Raw genomic sequence first — 25,042 nt, forward strand, 5'->3', positions numbered from 1 at the left:
ATGAAAAAAAAAACGAGCTATCAAACGGCAGCAACACTTTGCCCCCCATCCAATGGCATTAATGTGCGCAGGGAGATAAAAATACAGTGAGTAAAGAGATTTCATTTGCATGTATGTATTCCGCATGGAGCCCCCCTTTTTTTATTTAGGCACAAGACCTTGACAATCACCATGATGATGACGTGCCCGTATCGTCGAATTGGGATAGGTTGTTATTTTTTGTACCACCAAACCACTTCATGGATTTTGGCGCTCGGCCAGCGGCAAAAAGAGGTGAATGGGAACGCATGCAGATGCCGAGATACATTTGCATTTGCACATCTGTGCGAGGCCGAAAACCGAAAGGAAAACAGCGAAGCCAACGCACCAAAAAAAAAAAAGAAAAACATGCATTTAAAATCACTTTATTGTTATCCAGGTGGGGAGCGGGCCAAGATGCAATTAGCCGCGCATCCGAGAGATCGGCGGACATGTTCCCAGAACCACTGAAATACTGAACCACTGTGGCGGCAGCGGTCCAAATTGAACGTAATAAGAAAATGCAATAAATTCTCGCAAAGTCAGACGAAAACGGGGCGTACACAACTCAGCGCAAGTCGATTGGAAAATGCTCTATATCAGTGAAAGAAAATTAAATCATTGGAAAAGTGGTTAGATCTTATATGCAATTCTGGAGTGTCAAGCGAAATTGTATTACATTTTTCAGTTAAAGTTAATTTAATGTTTAAGTTTATTGATTATTAAAGGTTGTTTATTTTAATTTGATACTATATTTTACCGACTAACATAATTCATTATTAGTATCACATATTTCTTTATATCACGCTTAACAATATTTATGCAGATATAAGTTTTTAATGGCATGCTAAGAATATTCATCTTATAACACGTTTATAAGAATATATTATATTAATACTATAATCACCTCATCTGCTAAAATGTTTAATTACAAAACATTATTCACTTGCGATATTCAAATGTGAACAACGTGTAATTTTTAGTGTTGACATACGGAAAAGACAATCCATAAAAATATCATCTAAATAAGCCAGAAACTAAAACGGCAGTTTAATATCCGTCGGCCAGGCGTAATTAAAAGTAATGATTGCAATTAATGTTGAATTTTTGTGAATTTTTTCCTTGTGCACCGAATGGATCAGCATTTCCAATGGACCACCTCCCCACCATTGCGATCAATTAAGACGCAAACAAAAACCGATCGTTGCCGGCTGCACAGTGGGCCTGATCGGTGGAAAATTCACCACTTTCCGACATCCAAAAGCGGCTGCGACGCGACTGCGATCGCATTTGTGGGCCAGACAGACGCGAAATGTATCTGAGAGATACGAGTGCGCGGCCAGTCCAAAAGTTCGACTGAACGGGTCGCCGCCGGCAGCGATTTTTTTTTTCTGCAGCAAAAGGCAAGCGGCCATCGGCTTTTCGCTACCGATTGAAAAGTGCCGAAAAATATAACCAAAGCGGGAAACGAGAAAAATAAAAACGAATGTTAACTCTCAGTGGCAGTTTAATTGTTTGGACAACAGCTGGAATTTTCAAATATAAAATCGCAACGGAATCAATTGGTTCTTCCGCATTTGAATAAAGTGATATAGATAAATTTAAATGAGTTTAGGTGCACAGAGCGTGAAATATGTAAATGCTGCAGAAACAACAAAACAAGCAATTATTTTAATTAATATTTTCAAATAATAATCTAATATCCCTATGCTTACCAGGCGATTAGAAATAACAGTTGACCCAATATTATAATTTATTAATAAAAACAACAATAGCGTAATGAAATTTCAATTAAAATTCGTATACATTTGCATAACTTAAAATAAACAAATCGTTAATCACCATCAGTGGTGAAATGTGCGATAAGATTGGCTTTGTTACTTTGATTGTTGGCTTGATTGCCACAATTTGCGTCAATTATGCGTGAGTGACACGCCCATTGTGCCACTGCCCACGCTTTTAATTGAAATTTGTCTGTTTTTTGTCGTTTATGCCGCTTTTCCGTGTTTTCTGTGCGTGTGAAAAATGCTCAGTTTGTGCTGATAAAGAAAATTAAAGCTGCACAAAGCTCTCGAAAGCGGGAAAAGCCGCCCAACACAGGGAATAACAAAAGCGACGTCACAACATCGCCCAGAGGGCAAAAAATAAATAAATAAATAAAAATAAATCAGAAGAAAAAGGAGAGCAGCTGAGTGAAAGTATGGCATTCTGATTGGAAATTACCATTCAAACAACTCGAATCGATTTTAAGATGATTTCGCAGGTTTAAGTTTACAGCAGCCACCGCACATGAGACTCTTACAAAGTGTTCGGATGTGGGCTAAGTGCACTTGAAAAGATTTCCAGAAATTAGCAGAGTGTCGATATAATTTATTGACATCCAACTATGCTGGAATCGCACTCACAATTACCCTGTGATATTTTTTCATTTGTTGTAAGCAAAGTGTTTCCTATTCATATATACTTATAGATACTAAGTTTTGTCAGCATTTCCGGTCCGGCATAAGTTAAGCAAAGTGTCGAAAAGGTTTTTGAGTCAGGAATGAGATAAGCGCCGACTGTTGAATACCCTGTATAATACTAACCATTCCAACAAGCTTGTTTACAACTATCATACCCGAAATGCCGTATGTTTTTTAATATGGTTTCCCGCCGAGAAAACATTTCAATGGATTTTAATTGCCCCGCTTGCAATTGAAATTTATGACCCAGTGTTTTGTGATATCCAAAGCGAATTATTCATAAATTACTATCTACTTGGCCGAGTGCCGCCAACACTATCAGCTATAGTATCTACCGTATAATATATTTGGTGTTCTATCTATGCAACCGAATTCCGATGGCTTTCAACATGGCCATTTACATGTCGACTGGCAAATGGTTTTCGCAGCGATTGGCAATGTGATTTTACCACAATATTTTATCTCCAATTTTGGGCTAGCGTATATGTGCAGTGGTTATTTATTTGCCCGCCCAAATATTTGGTCTTTCTATTAGAGCCAAACCGCTCGACAAACCGAAAAGCGAAAATGTTGTGATAGTTTATGGTCTGTCCGTGTCTCTAAAGCAGATAAATAATTATTGCATTAGCTGCGCTCTCGATTCGATTCGTTTCGTAGCAACGCCCCAGCTTGATTTTAAGTCGGGCCGCGAAACGTGACACTTGGCTATCAGATGTGCCACCAAAGCCAAGTGGCTAAAGGCAGGGGCATGTGGCACGTAACAGGTAGTGGGTAACAGTTAACCGCGGCGAAGGTTGCGGTTAGGCAGATGTAAGCCAAGATCCGCCCCAGCGCGAATTAATATCCACTCCTCCAGTTTGGGGCATATATAAACGGGCTTGGGAGCATTGGAACAATAAGGTATTAAGTGGTAAATTAGGTCGATTAGTTACGAAGTGAGAAGTGACGAGATAAGAAACGAATCATCATGCTCAACCTTTTTTTTAGATTCCTACATCGAATTCCAAAGTTATTTTATGATAACGTCGATTTAGCAACATTAATAAAATAAAATATATAACCTTATAGCTTGATACCCGAACAAAATTTTAAAATTCCACATATAATTAAATAGTCCATAATTCCAGAGAATTTTCCATGTTTTTGATACAATAATTTTTTGCATTGAGTTGCCTTTTTTTAGGGCTTGGATAGTTATCTACTTTTTATGAGGCGCAACAGTATTTATAAGGCGCGTCAATCAGTGTTTCGCAATAATGTGATAAATGCGTCAAGGCAATTAAAGCTTAAAATGAAATTATTATGGTAAATGGAATATTTGTTATCTTATCAGAGTTTGCTTTAGACATATAAGCTTATGCAAAATATACATTGCTATTTTCATAAAGGCCTTTGTTTCATTTCATTAACATCTTGAGTTTTATATTAATCATTGAAGTCTTGAGATTCAATTTTATTCGCTAAAGTTGTTAGAAAGTTGAGAGCCATTCAAATTGATAAGTATATACTAATTTCCCTATCTCACAATCCGATCAGCCACGAGGGGGATTCCATTTATAGATCAAATCACTTCTTGTTCAACGCAATCGAATGGCTAGAGCAGCCTTTGCAAACTCGGCCCAAAACCGGCTGGATCGTGGCCATTTAACAAGTTTCGTTCAGTCGGATCAATTAGCGGCCAAGAGCGTCATCGGTGCTCCAGGGTCTGACGTTTCGGATCGCTATGGGTTTACTTATGTTAATCAGTTGGCCGCAATGCAAATGAGCGTTAACAGCGCTGTTGCTTTTGGCTAACAGTGCGCCCAAAAGCTCGCTACGAATATGGCGCTCCAGAAAAGACGGCCAGTGCCAGTTGGTCAGAACGTGTTTGTGTCTCGAGCGAAGCGCACGTGCCGGGAAAGCGATACAAATTCGCAGTGCCAGGAGGCCGAAGTGAAAAGCTGGGGATAAACTGCCCCTACATTTTCCAGCAATAACAACAACAACAGATGTGTGTGAGTGTTAGTGCGTGCGAGAAGAAATCTTGTGTAACCCGGAGAGCGAGAAAGAGGGAGACGGCAACAGATGGGAAATTCACCACAGTCCATGGACATGGATTTTCCGCTCGTGTGAAAATGCTCGCACGCTCACTACGTTTCGGTTCGCCAGCAAAGGCAGTTGCTCCTCGCATTTTCGCAGCCCGTGCGTGTAGTGTAGCCGTAGTCTAAATAAGACCAATCACACTAAGTCATCGGTCAAAAAGTAAACAAAATAAACGCCACATGTCGTTATGAACAAGTGCTTGAAACTAGACAAGTTACTACCAAATTCAAAGCACTATTAACCACAAGGAATTCTAATAATACCCCTCGGGATAATAACGAAAAAGCAGTCATAGCCATTATGGCCATTAAGCACAAAAAAGTGACATGAAAACGTGAAGGGAAATGTGTTCCACAAATGGAGAAGAAGAAAAAAACGCGCTAACGCAAGTCGTTCGGAAATGATAGTAACTGTTGCATTTCGCTCACAAAGACTATGATAGTTTTGCTAACACAGAGTTTCAGTCGAGTCCTGAATTGTCCTTTTTGTGGTTTAGTTTGCGGTTGCAATCAATGCTGAATATGTTGTATGCAGGGTAGCAATAGAGTTGTACTTACTGCTGATTAGATAATTAAATGTACATCTTGGATAGATGAAAATGTTCTTGCTTTAAAATGTTTCAATTAGTTCATTGATTGAGTTGAACCAATTATTTTGCAATTAGCCAACATTTCTTGATATAATTAAAGCTTAAATTGGGACTAAATTGACTAAGGATTTATTTATTTTAAAATTCTCAGAGTGTTATCATGTTATAGCTGAATTAAATCAAATTATTTGAGTGTTTGCATTAGTAAGCCACCGAGCCGACTGCTTATGTTTACAGGGTATGGCACCATCGTATCCCAAGTGGGCCCACCTGCACAGGTGAGAGCAGTGGCCAGCAAGAACGTGTCTGTTAGCGAAGCACACAAAAATTGGCGTTGCAAATATTTCAATAAAGCTGAAAAACAAAAGCAAAACATTGAAATAAAAATTATTTCGTTTGCACATCGCTTTTTTATTTGCACGCGCGCTCAATCTTCGTCACATTTTTTTCGATTTTTCATTTTTTCTGCGCCTCTCATTCAACAAGCTGGGAAAAATTATATTATTTGCCAGTTATTATTTGGCCCATGTTCCGCCGAAAAGGTGCCCCATTCACCTAACCACCCAAAACCCCTTCGGAAATTCTTTTGTATATTCAACCGTTGAGGCATTAAAATTAATGCTAATTATGAGCTTGTTTGTCGCGGATGACATGTGCTTGAGTTTTTGTTTAATTGCTGCACTTGTTATGAGAAAAATCAATTGAAATCGATGCGCCGGACGCGAGTGAAAAATAATTAAGCAAACGGCGAACGTGCGGCCAGTGATTAATAAAATTATGCAAATCGCCTTTTGGGCAAATTAAAGCGAAATTCTCAAGTCCAGTTTGGTTTTATTATTATTGCTCTCTCTCTCTTTCTCGCCCATTATTAACGTTAGATGGCATTTAATGTCTAATAAAAACACGCCGACAACAAAAACTGAAAATCAATAAACACAAAGCCAGCAAAAAGTACGTAACCAGCAACAACAACACCAACAACAACACCCAAATGCGGCAACAACAAGTGAGCAAGTTAAAGAACCTTTGCGATTTGTAAACGCTGCGAAATACCCGTTGTGCAGAAAAAAAAAACACCAACAAATAAACAAAAAAGCAACAAGAAGAAAAAAAAAGCAAAAAAAAGAACATTTAGCAACAATGTCGGAGGGCAGCGATAACAACGGGGATCCCCAGCAGCAGGGGGCGGAGGGGGAGGCGGTGGGCGAGAACAAAATGAAGTCCCGCCTCCGCAAAGGAGCCCTCAAGAAGAAGAACGTCTTCAATGTCAAGGATCACTGCTTCATCGCCCGGTTCTTCAAGCAGCCCACGTTCTGCTCCCACTGCAAGGACTTTATCTGGTGAGTGATTCGCATCCTTAAAGTGGCATCTTTATGCATCGTTCTTATAGAACCAACTGCATACACCCGGGGAAAAACTAGCTTACCTCTTGACTAACTAAATGGATTTATTACCAATATATCGGGATCGTGCAAGTTTTAAATGACCAAAGGGAATATTGATCCTATCATGACCTGACCTAATCTACTTGAGAAAAAGTACCAAGCTGGCTTAAGATATACATATATTTCGTTTGGGTAGGTCATAGTAAGGTCACTATTCGAATGAACCAATGATTTTCTCCGGGTGTACAAGCACATATAGAGAGAGAGCTATCCCCATATGCGAATACGCCCCACTTCCCTCCACGGCACTTGTGGGTCTACCAAGCATGGCCAGCAATGCGTCCACATAACATCAGTGGCGGGAATCGATAAATGTATATTGACAAGGCGAACGAGCCGTAGAAACAATGGGGGAATAAGGCAAATAATAGGAACACACAGCAGCAAATACCAAAAACACACAAGGAGGCAGCTCACAAAGCTCAATTTTCAAAAATGAATAACGTACTGAGACTTATTTAATCTGAGATTTTAGTTGTTTAGCACACATAGGCGTACAAATATGAAAGCAATCTGGCTTAAATGCAAGAAAAATAGTACTGTGTGTATGGTTTAACATTCATCATAAAATATTTAAAATGTTTACGTTTTTTAATTAAATGAAATACAGAAAGTCTTATTTGAGCATTTTAGCAAAATGTAAAAATACCTCCGAGAAAATCATTTGCAAAAAGTATGTAAACAAATAGAAGCTAATTGCTAGAAAATCAAAGAGGAACAGACTCATTTCGATTTCTATGAAAAGTCTATAAAAATGTTTTAAATAGGAAATTAAATAAAAATAACTAGAGTCTAACCTTAATATATGCAAAAAGCTTTAAACACACAAGTCAAGTTATTACGCTGAGATACTTTTTGGCCCAAAATTTCAGCCAAAATCTACAGAAGGCCAAGAAAAACAAAAGCCAACCTGTGTAATATTTAATGCAGGTGAGGCTGCCGAAATCGGTTTTAATCCATTGTTGGTCCCAAGGCAAACACAAACAGAAGGGCAAGGTAGAAATGAACTGAAATTGCGTGGAGCCAGCCTGTTTACTCCTGGAAGTCCTGGCAGCTGGGTCCCAGTAGTCACTTCCTGGCCTGCCAGCCTCGCCACGGCTTATAAATCAATTTCATGAGCATTAAATTCACCTCCGAAACATCAGATTCGTGCTTCTGCGCTGAATTCCTATTTGTTGACATGAGTTTTGAACTGAAATTTGGTTTTTACAGCGGCTATCAGTCGGGATATGCATGGATGTAGGTATTCCAAAGGATATTTATATTCTATATTCGCCAACCATTTTTGTAATGCTAGAGAATCTCGTTAGAAGCGTAGAATCATTCCATTAATGAAAGTTCTAGTGTCTTTCGCCCACACAAATTAATTAATTCGCCACTCAGCTCTCACAGCCAGAATTGCCCGCCAACCACAGACACTTTGACGAGCAATTCCAGTGATATTAATGCATATTTAATAAACAAACACATTCTATCTTGCCGCAAAGTGTCATAATGCCAGAGCGTTTTCGTTGACAATTTAAAGCCAGAGACTAATGAATGGATATAGAAGTCAAGTCGCTGGCATAAAACCAAGCCAATTTATTACGCTTGTCTTGTGACTCTCGTCGAATCGCTTTGGGCTCTTTAGCTAATTGTCGGCCAAGACATTTTGGCAATAATTAAATTAATTGCTGTTTAAAATGCTCCACCAGCCGCCAGCATCATCGATCTGTGCCCATAATCGGGGTGGGGCCAAGACCGAAATTTTGGCAACCAGCTACAAGCCGCCCAAAAAAAAAAAAACAGAGAAAAAAACGATACGAGCGGAAAACAAACAAAAAAAAAAAAAAAACAAAAAAACTCCGCGCACTGCATCATTATTACACGTAATTAACGCGCTTTGACAGCCATACCAGCGAACAGGTAGAACGCCACGCCCCCCCGCCGCAAACGCCCACTTTTTTGGGGTGCTGCAGCTAATTAACAACTCCAGTGGCTGTTAGACTTGGTTTCGACTTTTAATTAATAGTGCGGGGACTTTGGGGGCACGCAAACACACAAATACACACACAGAGCGCTCGGTGTTGCAAAAAGGCGTTGCAAGCACGTAGCTGAGCCACTGGGGGGCGTAAAGTGGGTGGTGCTACCAGCGGGCGGGTGGGTGTAGCTCGATGGGTGGTGGTGCGCCTGCGGTGGCAAAGTGTCAGCCGCCTTCTTTTGCGGGTAGCAGGTGAAACATTTGCCATGTTTACGGCACGTCATTTGCATAATAAGGCGGAAACCAAAAAGGTCACGATGGAAATTCCAGATAGCACCTCCAAATACCCTGAACATATCAATTTGCATTTTTCAAATGATAAAGGTGATACCCAAAGGGATTTCGTGATAAGTGCACTTACTTGGAATCACATCGGGAACAACTTTAAATGGAAATTCAGTTTTCAAATTCAAATTGGTAGCGCTTTTAAAAGTGCTGCATCACAAATCGAAAACTTTAACTGAACTAAGGCATAAGATAAGATATTCATGTGAATGCCAAATTTAAATGAGCCATCAAATGGCAATTTGCTTACAAAGAAAACTGGTTGAAAGAATTATTATTTCATTACCCATTTGTTTGACCAAATTAAGTAGTTCCGAATAATAAAATAAAATAAGCAAGTAAGTAGACAAATACAGGCCACACTGAGCACTTCGCTTGATTAATTAACTTAAATAGCAAACATTCTTAAACCCGTGCCTTTGTGCCGCTTTTTCAGCGTTGTCGGAAAATATGCGCTTAATTAAAAATGGAAATGCACAAAAAACAGATGCCGTGAAAAAAAATAATTGTGAGTGGACAAAGGGGGAAAAACAGAATCATAGTATAACTGCAGGCGCGGGAAAATTGCTTTTTCACTTCATTTGATGGGCAAACAAAAAACGGGAAATACCCAAAGGGGGGAAAACAGAGAGCGGCGAAAAGCCAGAAACAGACAACCTGGTCAGACAGAAGAATTAAATTTAAATAAAAAATATAAGTGAAAATTAAAAATTGAAATATGAAAAAATGCGCACTGCAAATAGAATTATGAAACGAGCCACAATTTCGCACTCGTTAGCAGCGATAACAAATCGGCCGATTTGACCGATTTGTGTGAATTGTCCAAGTGGTTACGACCTAATCGGATCAACTTTGCCATAGCTTAACGGACCGAACTTTAACCGGGTTTTAGGTCCATTCGTGCCGAAACTTATTCAACTGCAGTTGCAAAAGTTGGCCAAACTTGCTCCTTCTATTATTTATATATACTTATACTTGTACGTATATAAATGTGCGTTTTCCCACCGTGCATGTGAATAATTTGCCTTGTCCCAAATTGCACACTGGACTCAGTGCACACTGGCAAAGCGGTTTGTGGTCAAGTCATTTATGGTCTAGGGCTGGGCCTGGCCTGAAAGCCTGGAAGCCTCGCACGTGACCATTTTGGCCTTTTGGCCCCGCAACGGGTTAGGCCCATTAACCAGTAGCCCAGAAATGAAATGGCTTTCTGAATGGCTTTAAGTTTTTAGTTTAAGCTGGCAAGTATTCGAAATAGGCATGTCACGTTCCTAATAAAAACCTAACTATTTAAATGTTTAGTCTTTAATGTTTGGCCTAAGCACCAAAACAGCTAATGACAAGAAACAAACTTTAACCATTAACCTTAAACATTAAGAATCATCATTATTCGAAATGTAGTTTTTAAGGCATACCTTTTTTACTTTTACTCAAAGCCTATTCTATATAATTATCCATTATAACTAACTATAACTATAACTAACTGTAATCCCATCAGCAAATTTATATTAATATTTATTTAAATAGTTACATATATGAAAAATAGTTCATTCCGAAATTAAACAGTTGACCATATTGTAAAACCAAAATTTCATACCAAACTATTTAAAATAGATTAATTATATTGATTATCGCCGCTGAAACTTAATTTGATGACATACCATTCACGTAAATAATTAAAGAGCTAAGGGTGAAAGGTTTATTTTGAGTTGTATCCACTCATTTTCCGAACCATTTTCATATTGATTATTTTAAACGGCCCATGGGGCTGCCGATTTCGAGTAGCATATTGATTAATGGGAAATTAAATATTTATGCTAATTGATGCGATGGCTGTAACGTAACGATTTGCCGACGAATATGAATTTACCCTGTGGTTTCGATGTTTTTTTTTCAGGGGCTTCGGAAAGCAAGGATTTCAGTGCCAAGGTAAGGGTTCATCTCGTGAACTTTGAGCTTCGAATAACCCGTTCTCCGGTTGCAGTTTGCTCCTATGTGGTGCACAAGCGGTGCCACGAATATGTCACCTTCATCTGCCCGGGCAAGGATAAGGGCATCGATTCGGTAAGTGCGCACCAATACATATGCTAAATAGGATGACCATATACGTGTATATATATGTACACAGGATAACGACACCCAACTGCATTTCCATGTAAGGTGGAGTGGAAAGGGTGCCTTATTTGCATTGCTTTTAGTCTTTGTGGGCTCTGTCAAATTAAACTGTCATTTGAATTTTCGGTTATGCCGGGCTCCGTCCGTCTGTCCCAAAAAGTCCCAGCTGTCATGTCCTTTTTCCCCGACTCGCCTGTCAACTTTGCTTTGCCGGCTAAGCAGACTCGGGCTAAAAATGCGAAATGTTTTCCCCTGTCCGACCGGGGTTTTCCTTCGCCCCTGGGTTATGGAAAATGTCATTTGGATTTTTCCGCATACAGCAATCTCTCTACGCTGTGTATTTATTCAGGCAAACCGCAACACGCAAAGAAATGGGAGACTTTTGATTTTAAACGAAAATGTAAATCAAAAGGAGCATGCGAATATATCTTTAAACGTAGATTCCTGTGCTTATAAAAGTAAAACTTGGGTTACCGCAGAAGAAAACAAATAAATAAACTTACAGACAGATAGAACTTATAGATAGATAATGCTGGTATCTTTCTTTAAAATTTTCTTAAAGTGTAAAGCTGTGTGTCCAAGTAAAAATGTTGTGATAGCTCGACGGCAAAATATGGCAGAAAAATATAGAGAAAAGAGTCTCAGATGGATTGGCTTTCAGGGTGGGAAGGGTTGCTATGAAATAAAGTAGTTTTTTTCCCAAGCTTAAATTTCGATTCGCCTTCCTTGAACCACCCACATGGAAATGCAGAATAGGGATATATTTAGTTAATAAAAAATCTGTTGCAAACTTACACTGAACTTATGTAGAGTCTGTCATTTGTTATGATTTCAATGCGAAAGTTTGCAGCGAACTTGTTAATTTGTCATTGTGCTCTGTTGATTTACCAAGAACAAAATTTGTGTTTTGTATTCTTTTCCATGTGTGCATCCACCAAAATCAAACCAAAAACTCAATTCGCTGTCCAACTCACGCTGTCACGAAACCACGCACCAAATATATATATTTAAAAACCACAACAAAACAAACTGAATCCGCAATCGAAATTGAAATTGTTGCAACCAACAAACGAAATATATATATATGTGTATATATATATATATTATAAAATGTAATCGAATTGACAATCAAAGGACTCACCAAAAACTCAACACAATTTCGAGCCATTCACATACGCAGGACCCACGTTCTGCGATCATTGTGGGTCCCTGCTGTATGGCATTTACCACCAGGGTCTCAAATGCTCAGGTAACCTCTGACCCCTTAAAGCTAGAAACCTTTTTTGTAACCCAAATAAGTGTTTTTCCCCTCCGGCTTCTAACTTCTATCTCTCTAACCACAAAAGTTTTCGCTTCTCTCTTTCACTTAACTTTTAATCCTTTTCCAAAAAAAAAAAAAAAAAAAAAAAAAAACACCCGACTGACAGTGTAAATAATGATGATAATGTGTGCGTGAGTGTGTGTGTGTGTGAGTGTCTGCGTGGGAATTAAATTTTAAACGCAATTTGACCTGGTCAACAGCACGGAGAAAGAAACTTTTGCAGGCCCTAAAAGTTAATTATTTAAATTGTTTTACCTACAAACACACAGATATACATACATGTAAGCAGGCCGCACCTTTGTAAATATGTCGTTACGCCCAGCAAAGACTTCCTTTTTTTTTACCGTATTTTGTTTGCTTGCTCTTCACTTTTCCGTTTCCGAACCGCACTGAAAGTTTCCTCCGTGTTCCACGTGTAACCCACTTTTCCGGCCACCTTAACGCCCACTTTTGCCCCGCCCCCTGCAACCAATTCATTTGCATAATTATGCACATGCCAGGGATACTCGGAGGATTCTAATGGACAAAGTGAGAGGGGCAAACTTTGTTGCCAAACAATGCTTGTCATTTGCTTAGAATTTTGTGTGCAGAGCTGCCCAGTGATATAAATATAATTTTAATGTGTTTTTTTTTTTTTTTTTTTGGCCCACTAACAAATTGTGGAAATGCCACAGATAAAACGATTTTCAGGTCCTGGCCTGGGGAAAGCATAAATGTTTGAAATTCTTTGTGCATTTGCTAGCGCAGCTTGCGCAAATATGTTTGCTAACTTAGTAAACTTAATGTATTTCTATATGAAAAAATGAATAATAAATTCTAAAAACGAGATAAACTTAGAGATTTAACGCACTATAGAAAAAGTAAAGCTTTCAATTTGTAGCTGATAGATAAAAGTTCATGCATATGATTTCAGAAAGACAATGAGTGGCTAGAGTGAACTCATTTAAGTAAATTGATCATCAATCATATTTTTCAATAACTCCAAAATATCTCACTCCTTGCTTTAGCAAAGAGTTGCCACTTTTATTCAGTATCCTGTAAACCTGTCTTCCATGTGGCTTGTTACTGGCTCTGGCACTTAATTGAGAGCCATGGCAACTGGCTTAATTAGAACGAGTCAAGTGTAAACACCAATTGCAGAGACAATAAGAATTGGCAACTCAAATGTCACATTCAGCTGGGCTGCCAAGTGTGATGCTGTTGCCATGGGAACCTCCAATTGAATTTTCCCATGGAAAATGCTTAACTCACATCACTCACAACTCAAAATGTGGCTTTTCCTTCCCACTGTCATGTGTATGTGAAATACAATTCGGTCCAATGAACCTAGACATTGCCATTTCCGATTGTGCCTTTTGACTCCTTATTGTCGCCTTTCTGCAACAAATCGGATTAAATTTATTGCGACAGGTGTAGGCAAATCAATTTTCGCCAAGCCAAGATTTGTTCCTCAGATTGAGAGTTCGCCCAATGTGATTGTGTTTCGTACTTGAAGCGGAAATTGAAAACAAATGCAGTTAGGCCCATTAAATGCTATCAGATGGCAGTCTGGATGCTCGCCGATATAACCGCACTTACTAGTCCATATTACCGCCCAACTTCTCTTATCTGGCCTGTCGGAATAAATGACATGGCAATTTATATTTGCCAACACCCCCCGACCAAATCACCCCATTCGTTATCGGCGGGCATCAGTTGTTAATATGCTGGCAGTTATAGTATATACATGGCCATGTACGTTGACCTTTTATATACCAAAAAATTACGTTCAATAGAGTGATGGAAGCTGCCATTCCGCTGGAGGAGGATGATGATGATGATAGCGATATGGAAAAGTGGGGCTTCAGGATTTCCCGATGGCATGGGCACAAATTTGTTAGGTGACAGAGAGCGACGCAAGGAATGTTGTGATAAATTTGCGCTGCAAATATTTTTTACAAATTTTTGCTCTGGCACGTGGCAAATACATAAGTAGGCATCAAATGGAGGCGTGTTAGCCAAATGAAATTCTAGCTGCGTGTGTGTGTGTGTGTGTGTTTGTGCGTGGGCCATGAGATTTATTGGGAAATGTCTGACGGGGCGTTTGTTTACGATGCTTTCATGTGGCAGATACTGTGACGTAATGATAAGAATAAAGAACACCATCTCAAACAGTCGAGCTTCATTGGCTTGAACTTTTATGCTCGCCGAAATAAATTCGTTTCGTTCACAGCATGCATACGCATATTTTATATCAATTGGCTTACAAAGTTGAAGAGATTTGCTTTTAAGACACTTTTTGTACACTGAAAATTCACTTTCTGCTTGTATATTTTTAAGTAATCAGACAAAATAACAAAATCCTTGTTTGTTTTGTCTTTCCAAAGTAAAGCTAGGAGTCTCTGTCCACAGGGCACGTATTTCCTATTCCATTGGGGTTCCACTTTAGTTAACCCAAATTCCGCAGTGTCCGGTTCTTGATGCGGATGTCAACACCTGTGGCTATCCAGGGCCACTCAAAGGCGATTCCAATTGGAGGCCGCATACACACACACGTGTTTACCTTCAGTGCGATTGCATTTTGTCCAAACAACTGGCCCACCACCACCGCCCACAAGGCCCACCCTCGCGGCCTTGAGCATGCCCGCCAAAGTATGCAACAACTTTTTTCGCTGCGCCTCTGCCAAGGCCGTTCGTTTGTGTGTCTTTGTGTAGCGTGTGTGTTTGTCTTTTGGTAGCGAAAGGATATTAATGGCTGAGCAGCTGTTGAACCTTGGCAGAGACAAACAACAAATTGCTAAGGCGCCCCGAAATAAAAAGTTCGGGCATGGAAAGCCGAGTATATAAGGGGAACCACTCAGTGGATGCTCATGCAGGCACATAATGCTATCAAATGTCCTTGCCTGGGGGAAGCACCCACCGCAAAACTGACACAACAATCGACTCGGTTGTGTGGGTGAAATACTAGCCACCCACAAAAGGAAATAGCCTTAAAGTTTTCCGCCAATGTCACGTGTGAGAGAATACTTTTTTTTGTGTGAGCGTAAGAGGTCCTTGCAAAGGATTAGGCAGCATTTGTCTCTGCAACCTTCGCCGGGTTACTTATGTTCTACTGTGCAATGTACATATATGTATATGTTTGTGTATATATCCACTCATCACACTGCCACCATAAACCCTCTTCCATTTTCATTTGATTTCGCTGTTTGCGACATGTGACGGCCAACTTGCAACTCAATTAACGTCGCGTTTATTTCATTAGCACGAAAGCAAAACTGCAGCAGTGGAAAGCATCAGAATAAACATCCAAAGTGGGCGGAGTTTTATGGGGCAAACACTCTGTTGAGAATGCATATGAAAGCCGTTAATTATGGGTCTCAAATATCTATTGCCGAGTTTTCAAATTTAATCAATCGTCTTTTAAAAGCCATTTTATAAACTACTAAAAGTGCAACGTAAATATTGATTTAAAACTTCGAAACTAGCATAACGTACATGAACTCATCTTATCCACTTTTTACATGTGACAGTTAAATAGGTATTTTCATCTTCAATTTTAAGTGTAATTATGTAAACACCTCTATTAACGTATCTAGTTGTATCAGCTTCTTGTTGCTCATTTTGTGTAGCCCATAGCCCATTTTGTTTTGTGCTCCTTTTGTGTTGATTTGCAATTACACCTGTGTTATGTACATAGCTATATCGAACACCTGTTCCTATGCCCTGCGTTAATTTTCCATTAGTTTTCTCTTCCAATTCGAATTCCAAACCGAACTCGAAATCGGGCAGGCGCATCAAATGCCCCACAAATGGCAGAATGTCACCTTCCTGTCGCCGACGTTCTGCGATCATTGTGGGTCCCTTTTGCACGGCATCACGCACAAGGGTCTCAAGTGTCGAGGTAAAGTCCGCCAAATGGTACCCTATATATAGCCACATATATACTATACATATATATACTATACTATATAGTATAACCAGCTTTGACGCCGAAAGTGTCTCAACTCATTTGCATTTTTCGGTGGCGTTGCCGCAGAGTTTTTAGATTGTTGCAATTTACAATTAGCAGTGCTTTGTTTCCGCTCAAGTGTGCACTTGTATTTGTGTTTGTCTTTGCCACAGTGCACTGCAGTGTGCGTGTGCGTATGTGTGTGAGTGTGTTTGTGTGGGTGAGTGTTTTGCACACTTGGGCGAATTGTTTGCTGTTGCTGTAGTGAGTGTCGCTGACAAGTTTCCACCAGCTTTTCCCGCATTTCCCCCATTTTATTTGCCTTGCCAGCTGCCTGCACTTGGCTTTCTTTTCATTTTGCGTTGACATTCTTAAAAACTTGTTAATTTTCACGTTATTGCAAGTGCATGTCAAGTTTGCAAAGCCACTTAATATATGTTTACTAATTTTAAAGGCCCCACAAAATATTTGCGGACTTTTAACTTTAAGATTCCATGCCTAGGCAATACTTGTTCCATTTAGCGTAGAATTTTATAAAAGTAATGTATCTAATTATGTCTTACATTGTTTTACTTCGACTTCTGGGTAATCAAATAATTGATTTGTGACCCATTGACCCAAGCAAATACATACAAAGACCTGAACCGATGCAAATGTAAATGTGTGAGTGGAGTGGCAAGCTGGTTTATAATTGAATTGCTAGGCTTCTCCTATTGTGTGTCATTAAAAATAAATGGTAAGAACATGTTGGGAATTATTTAAGATTTTAAAAATGTGGTCAATTCTGGCTTTAAAATCGTCTTTTAATCAACAATTGAATTAATAGACATTTAATATGTTATATGAGCTTCATCGCTAGCATATGTTTAACTATTATAATGCATTATTTGAAATAAATGGTTGGCTACTACCACAGGAATCTGAAGGAATTTATATAATTACCCTGTCGAATGAGTGAAGCTAATCCAAATTCCGAATTTTTCACACCACTTGGTATAAAACGCCCTTGCAAACTCAAAGTCAACTCAGTTATTTACTTTGCACAATGAATTGCTTTTCGAAGGTCTTTCTGCTGGCAGCCATCCTTTTCCTTAGCATCCGATCTGGCTGGTCTCAGATGCGCTTTAGGAGTCAGTATGATTAAATATTATCTGTTTAATTGGATCGGCTAATAGGGACTTATGAATATTTCAGAGTGCGGCAATGACCTCGGGTATTGTACATCAGTTCGCAATCGCTGTAGGGCCATAGCACCGCCAACTGAATGCGGTCCAAATGAAAAATGCTGCAAGAGGTAGTTAAAGATCTTAGTTCAAACTGAGATGAGTTTTAGTGAAATATAAAGCACAAACTTTCTCATTTGAATCCTTTTCTTGGGTATTACTTATTCCTGAACAGTATATATTAAATTAGTATTGTCAATTGGAAACCTTAATATAGAATGGTGTTTAGTTAGCCTTCCCAGATTAGCAAATACAGTTTCTCAAAGTTTCATCCGCTTTTATTAAGCAGTGAGCTCAGAGTCCACCTCTATTAAACTAAATTTGGTTACTGAATGTGGGCTCTACGTACATGGTCTTAATTTTTTCCAGATTGTGGCAAGGGGTGTTGTGCTTCAGCTTGCGACTGTTGCAAGGAGCCAACAGGTTCGACGGAGGTTTCACTATGTTTTATTACCAGAATATGTTAATTAAAATATATTTGAATTTTAACTGAATTAGTTAACTTAATTATCACTTGAAATCTTGAGACATAAGACGTTCTGATACGCCAATTATTATTTTTTTGATTTTTTAATTGATTTATATATTCAGTTGAATTATTTTTTAAGCTTGTGGGAGAGGACTGTGTGTATCTGTTGCAAATAGTTGCCAACAGGCATCCAATAGATGCATAAGAAAACAAGAACAAGATATGGATAAATAACGATAAATAACAATTATCGATTGGAAAATGCTAAACTAATTTATTTCCCCTTTGGCCGAAAAAAGGGGATAGAAGCGAGTTTGTTAGCCAAGAAAAATCAATTTTATGGTGTAATTGTATACTGTATATGGGCAATTGCAATTATCATGCTATAATTCATCTATCATAAAGCAATCAGATACATTCAAATTATTTCTTGCATTAGACAAAAATGGATAAGGTTTCGATGGTTTTTCTTATACTTTCTTTGCTGTCCATGATATATTACTCCACTGCTCCCACTCACCGTAAGTGTTTTACCAATTTCAACAAAAGTTGCGTTAACACACAAGCCTTACAAATATTTTAGCTGATTGTGGTCCAGCAGGTCGCTGCTACACTGTAAATAAACACTTTGGAAGTTTTAGGCAGACAAGATGCGTTCCTTGCAAATATAAACGTCCCATACCGAAATGAAGTACGTAAATAAAATGCAAAAATGAAAATTGAAGATGTAACAACAACTGATATATAAATAAAATACAAGTAAAATATATTTTAAGAAACATAAAAGAGGGAGCAGCATTTAAATGTTTAATAAATACAGCTTACTGATTCACAAAAAACAAACAGTGCAAACTGTGCAAAAAGCAAGGAGAAAACGAATATTAATGTATACCATGCAAAATGGAGGCCACAAATATGAATACACACTCATTCATATCTGTGTGTTTGTTCTGTTCGGTGAATTTCGCTCCACCACTCCAAAGGAACCCTTTTTTTTGCGATTGTGTACACATTTTTGCACATTCTGTGCTGACCAACATGCCGCCGGGACGACCAGTGAAACGTTTCTTAAATATCACGCATACGCAGCGGGGGCTCGAATGAAATTAAGACCCTTTCAAGGGTATCGGGCGGTGAGCAAAAGTAATTTTACACTTCACCAAAGCGGAATGTTGCCAAGAGAAAAAGAAGAGCAAAGGGAAAAGTCGAGAAAAGCGGATATGTGAGAGGAAACTGAAGCAATCGGCCAAAAACAGAATGATGCCCTGTGATGACCGATGATGTGGCAAGTGCTTTAATTGAAAACAAAACGTATTTCATGAAAATGAATAGCAATTCGATTAAAGCGAATAATTTCCAATTCAACGCTTGCCGCCACTTGTCAGAGTCAGAAGAGTAGCTTCCATTGCAGTTTGTCAATTTCCGCTGGCAGTGAAATGGGGAAAAACAAGCTCTAATGGGACCGATGGGTGGAAAATTGGTTTTGGTTTTTTTTTTACTGATTGGGTCGGCCAGAGTGCCTCTACATGACAGATTACGCGACAGGTAAACTTTGGTTGCCAACGACAGACAAGGTAAGTACTACACATTAGTTATGTGTGCGCGACTGTACCTCAATTTGCTGCGTTTGCGAGACTGTACCTCTGTACGTGTGTGTGTGTGTGTGTGTGTGTGCGAGTGCTATGTTCCACTTCAACATCCAAGTCATATGCCTATCAATCCCACTAACCAAACTCTTTGAGCACACCCCCACTCCTTCGCCACTATACTTTACAACGACCAATAGTTGAGATTTAAAAACATTTTCTCCCACGCCCCCCAGCATGTGACATGAACGTGCATGCCCGCTGCAAGGAGAACGTGCCCAGCCTTTGCGGATGCGATCACACGGAGCGGCGGGGTCGCATTTATCTGGAGATCAATGTCAAGGAGAATCTGCTAACTGTCCAGAGTAAGTGGGCCTCAAGCCAGGGGAATACACATTTAAGCCGCTTAAGCATTGTTACCAATTATGGCCGCACAGTCTAAGTTTTTTATTTCGTTTCTCCCTGTGCCCGCATTTGAGGCGAGTGGGCGGGCGAAAAGTTTACGGAATATATATATATGTATATGTATGCGGGGGCAAGTGAAAAAATTGTATGCTCGGAGAAGCCGCAAAGTTTTCCAAGCAACGCGCTTAAAATGTTACATCTTCTCCACAGTCTTTGCGCCTTTTGAATTCATCCATTGCTCTGCGTTCCGTTTCGTTTCGTTTCCTTTCCTGCTGGGAGAAAGCTGCTTCACGGCCGAAAGTTGCAAGTCCTCTGGGCTCCTGGGGAAAATTGCTTACGATTTGCATTAATTCATTATGCGCGCTTAAGGAAATTCTCCGTATTCGTTCTCCTTCGTTAGCCGCAAATGCCACATAATGAATACTAAGCTAGACTGCAGTTGCAGAACAAAAGAGTGGAACGAGCTGCTCTGCAGGTGTCCTCTAGGACACAATGCTTTGTCCGTGCCCAGGAGCATGTTTCACGTAATTTCCGTAGCTGCTTTGTGCGAGGAGTTTTCACTCAACCGGGATGGGTCTTAATTGACTGCTTATGCCACAGCTGTTTGCACCGCCCACATTCCATTGTCCTGCTTTTCAGTCAAGGAGGGTCGCAATCTCATACCCATGGACCCAAACGGACTGAGCGATCCCTATGTGAAGGTGAAGCTAATTCCAGATGACAAGGATCAATCCAAGAAGAAGACTCGCACCATTAAGGCTTGCCTAAATCCTGTCTGGAATGAGACACTCACTTAGTAAGTTCTTAAAACCAATTAAATCTAAATATTTGCTAATTAGTTATTGATTTTTGTTGATTGTTTGTTGTTCTGTGTCCTTTTAGTGATCTAAAGCCCGAAGACAAGGATCGACGCATCCTGATCGAAGTGTGGGACTGGGATCGCACTTCACGCAATGACTTTATGGGTGCTTTGTCCTTCGGAATCTCAGAGATCATCAAGAACCCAACCAATGGCTGGTTCAAACTGCTCACCCAGGACGAAGGCGAGTACTACAATGTGCCATGTGCGGATGATGAGCAGGACCTACTGAAGCTCAAGCAGAAACCATCGCAAAAGAAGCCGATGGTAATGCGCAGCGATACGAACACGCATACTTCTTCCAAAAAGGATATGATCCGGGCCACGGACTTTAATTTCATCAAAGTTCTCGGCAAGGGCTCATTTGGAAAGGTAGGATACATGAACTAAGCTATATATAAGCTAAGATTTAGCTTAATTATTTAAACTGATTGATGTGATTGATATCCTTAGGTTTTGCTGGCTGAGCGCAAAGGCAGCGAGGAGTTGTATGCCATTAAGATACTCAAAAAGGATGTGATCATTCAGGACGACGACGTCGAGTGCACCATGATCGAAAAGCGTGTCCTGGCGCTGGGCGAAAAGCCACCTTTCCTGGTCCAATTACACTCCTGCTTTCAGACGATGGTGAGTATATCTTGAAAGAATAAGAATTGAATATAAAATTTATACATATTATTACAGGACCGTTTGTTCTTTGTAATGGAGTATGTGAATGGCGGCGATTTGATGTTCCAAATCCAACAGTTTGGCAAGTTTAAGGAACCAGTGGCCGTGTAAGTGTGCAATAGCAATACTTCATACCTTCAGTTATTTATCGTGGTGCTTTTAGATTTTATGCCGCTGAAATAGCAGCAGGTCTTTTCTTCCTTCATACCAAGGGCATACTGTATCGAGATCTAAAGCTGGATAATGTGCTCCTAGACGCCGATGGACATGTGAAGATTGCGGACTTTGGCATGTGCAAGGAGAACATAGTGGGTGATAAGACCACAAAGACTTTCTGCGGTACACCTGATTACATTGCTCCAGAGGTATGTTTTTTTAGAAAAATATAGATTTTTTAATCAGTGTATATATAATTTCCTTACTTTCTATTAAGATAATACTGTATCAGCCCTATGGCAAATCGGTGGACTGGTGGGCCTATGGAGTACTGCTTTATGAGATGTTAGTGGGCCAGCCACCTTTCGATGGCGAAGATGAGGAGGAGCTGTTTGCCGCCATAACTGATCATAATGTGTCCTATCCAAAGAGCCTGAGCAAAGAGGCCAAAGAGGCCTGCAAGGGCGTAAGTTTTCAAGCTCAAACATAACGAATAGTTTATCTTTTATAATTATAAATGTTTATCTAGTTCCTAACTAAGCAGCCAAATAAGCGTTTGGGTTGTGGTTCCTCTGGCGAGGAGGATGTGCGTCTGCATCCCTTTTTCAGACGCATCGATTGGGAGAAAATCGAAAATCGCGAAGTGCAACCGCCATTTAAGCCGAAAATTGTAAGCCAAATGCATAATTACCTTTGACTTGGCCTAATGTAATCCGATTATTGTACAGAAACACCGCAAGGATGTGTCCAACTTTGACAAGCAGTTCACATCAGAGAAAACAGACTTGACGCCCACGGACAAGGTGTTTATGATGAATCTGGATCAGTCGGAATTCGTTGGCTTCTCCTACATGAATCCCGAATATGTTTTCAGCCCATAGATCCGATCTGATCCGATCTAATTTCCATTCTTCGCGTTGTGTCCCCTAAGTCTATTTTGATATTGATTACTAAAAAGACATCTTGTTAATCTTTGTTAAGTTTTCTGTTTGATTTTCAACCATTATATGTATCTATATTTATTGAATTGTTAAGTTTTTAGTTAATTTTAAGATCTAGAAACTGTGAAACAGAGCTTTAGTTATGGAATATTCGAATACTGTTCAAAGGCACGTCCTTACCTCAAGCCAACAAAAAAAGCAATAAAAGCAACATGTCAAATACTTGGTAGCCTATCTATCACTCTGCATAGAACTTTGATCAGTTCTGTAAGATTTTCATAATAAGTATTTCAACGAGCTTTTAGCATGTGAATTTTCCATTTAGCCAACATCTAAGTGTTTTTTGTAGCCAATTAATCGATTTTAATAGTAAATACCATGGAAAGGTCCCATCCATTTCTCGATGTAGCCAGGAAATGAGAGACTTAGCAGTTTTGGGCCAGATTCAAACGTCATTCGATTGTAGTGCTAGCCCCGGCATTATGATCAAATCGAAAACGCGTTTAGGTGAGTTCGCCAAAGAGGGAAAAATCGAGGAGGAGAACATTCAACATTCCCAAGATATTCCCAAGATATTAAAATAGAAAATTCAGTTCATTTTAATTCCATTAATATATCAATGTGCGTGTAAATTAATTTTACATTTTATTTAAAAAAGAAAAAATTGCAAACACACGTATATATAGCTTGTCTATATATATGGCTGGCATAGAGTCTCAATGTACCATAACTAACAAATTGCATAGCAATAAGTTAAGCTTAGATGATACTTAACACTAAAGCTGTAAAACCTAAACTAAAAACTAAAACTGTTTGCTCCTAGTCAAGGGAAAACTATGTTAGATTGCTCTTGAGTCGGAAACTTTAGTACCTTCGCAGGAATCTAGCAACTAGCAACTACTGTTTAACTATGGGAAAAGACAATCTACTATAAGCATGTAAAACTATATATATATAGTCATCGTATATAGCCTAGACCGATTTCCAAATTAGCGCCAGCCGAGCTAAGCTTTTGTGCCTCTCGTAGCTATCTTTCTCTCATAGAAGAAACCTAAAATGAATTCATGCCAAACGAGGCTATGCGTATTACGTAACTATAGGGAAATTATAAAATTATATGTGTCTGTCGATGGGGAATTTGTAGCCAAGCTAAATGCGTAGGGCACAACAGAGTAACTTAAATGAGAATTAACATATAACCAGAATCGGTAAAGCTTAACAGTAGTTTAAACTAGTGAATTCGAGACGTAAAATGAATAAATATTTATTAACTTAAATATATTGAATTGTGTAACTCCGAACTTGAAGCATTTAAAACGTTTAATTTAACTATCCAATTTGAAATCAAAATGTAATCTAAGCCAACAAGGTAGATCAAATGATATACTCGAATCCAAATCACGATGGATGAGTATGATTCACAACCACGATGAGTAGCACTTAACGTTCAACGCGGGGATAAATCAATTTGCTCGTATTTTAAAAAGTAAATGTAATGCATAATTAGCATATATCTATAGATGTATATGTGTGTCTGAATTACTTTAATGACTTTCATGGCAAATAAATGAAGGAAGCGAAAACACTTTTCAAGTCTGTTCAAATATTGAAAATATTACAATTTAATGAAAATTAATTTTTAATTATCGAACTATATACATATTGAAAAAGCATATTGGTAGGACTTTAACTGCATACAGTTTTATTTAGAGTCAACATTTTTACAAAACATATTTATGTAATTTTGATCATTTTCACGGTCGTTTTTTAAACCTAAGTCTCATACGTATGTATTTGAATTGCATATTAACTTAGTACAAACTAAATAGATATATAAACATATACATTAACATGATTATATCTATGAAATATCGATGTGAATTACTTAAAAGATATAATAAGATGTCACGCGAGAGAAAGAGAGAGCGAAAACTTCCAAACAAAACTCTCGACCGAAATCCGAACTAAACTAATGAATACTATTTTTACGTCTGAATAATTCACCCACCCAAAACCCGAACAGTCAGTCCGTGCTATATGCCTGTGCATATGTGCATTCACTATATACATTTACGAGTACACACAGTACCAGGCTGGATATAATCTATAATTTATTGAGCCAAGCCAAACAAAGAGACAAACTCAAATAAATCAAACAAACGGCTTTGGGCACACCACACACATACAGTACGAGTACCCGAAAGTAAATAAAAGTACTATTAAATGCATCTGAATCTCGTAAATGAAAAATGTTTATCTGGGGTGGTAGTTCAATAATCATTTGAAGAGTTTTTCAACAGAATTCTTTTTAAAATTTTTTTTTAGCCACAATCCAGGCGTGGGTATCAAAAATTCGAATTACATCTCAACCAGTAGATCATAAATTCACGGAGCTCAGCTAAGTATGCAACAAAAAAATAAAAGAACGTCAGGATATCTGGTCATATATACCTCTATAGCACCTATATAAGA

The 25,042-nt window shown here is 38.9% G+C and overlaps 3 protein-coding genes across 8 annotated transcripts; all 3 read left to right on the forward strand.

Annotated features, from left to right (window-relative positions):
- The first annotated feature begins 4,338 nt into the window (after positions 1 to 4,338).
- On the forward strand, positions 4,339 to 24,810 carry Pkc53E (Protein C kinase 53E). 6 transcript variants are annotated; one of them, NM_166201.3, is made up of 15 exons: positions 4,609 to 4,721; positions 6,030 to 6,491; positions 7,809 to 7,835; positions 10,796 to 10,827; positions 10,883 to 10,962; positions 12,148 to 12,262; positions 19,777 to 19,905; positions 20,585 to 20,741; positions 20,828 to 21,176; positions 21,258 to 21,431; positions 21,489 to 21,580; positions 21,637 to 21,838; positions 21,907 to 22,095; positions 22,159 to 22,299; positions 22,358 to 22,791. In NM_166201.3, exons 2-15 carry the CDS (start codon positions 6,292 to 6,294, stop codon positions 22,508 to 22,510), a joined length of 2,040 nt encoding a protein of 679 aa, NP_725626.1. In that variant the 5' UTR covers positions 4,609 to 4,721; positions 6,030 to 6,291; the 3' UTR covers positions 22,511 to 22,791. The 6 variants fall into 6 exon arrangements, with proteins under 6 accessions (NP_001261035.1, NP_725626.1, NP_001097350.1 ...); NM_001103880.3 differs by lacking the exon at positions 12,148 to 12,262 and adding an exon at positions 16,103 to 16,214; NM_001259449.1 differs by lacking the exon at positions 12,148 to 12,262 and adding an exon at positions 16,103 to 16,214 and having other exon boundaries at positions 4,609 to 4,661.
- On the forward strand, positions 17,281 to 17,695 carry CG43788 (uncharacterized protein). The gene is made up of 2 exons (NM_001274107.1): positions 17,281 to 17,392; positions 17,457 to 17,695. The coding sequence occupies exons 1-2, from the start codon at positions 17,308 to 17,310 to the stop codon at positions 17,558 to 17,560; spliced, it is 189 nt and encodes a 62-aa protein (NP_001261036.1). The 5' UTR covers positions 17,281 to 17,307; the 3' UTR covers positions 17,561 to 17,695.
- CG43789 (uncharacterized protein) lies at positions 18,380 to 18,679 on the forward strand. Its single transcript, NM_001274108.1, has 2 exons — positions 18,380 to 18,475; positions 18,538 to 18,679. The coding sequence occupies exons 1-2, from the start codon at positions 18,400 to 18,402 to the stop codon at positions 18,642 to 18,644; spliced, it is 183 nt and encodes a 60-aa protein (NP_001261037.1). The 5' UTR covers positions 18,380 to 18,399; the 3' UTR covers positions 18,645 to 18,679.
- Positions 24,811 to 25,042: the final 232 nt, after the last annotated feature.

The sequence above is a fragment of the Drosophila melanogaster genome, chromosome 2R (assembly GCF_000001215.4).
Source record: "Drosophila melanogaster chromosome 2R".
Taxonomy (NCBI): Eukaryota; Metazoa; Arthropoda; class Insecta; order Diptera; family Drosophilidae; genus Drosophila; species Drosophila melanogaster.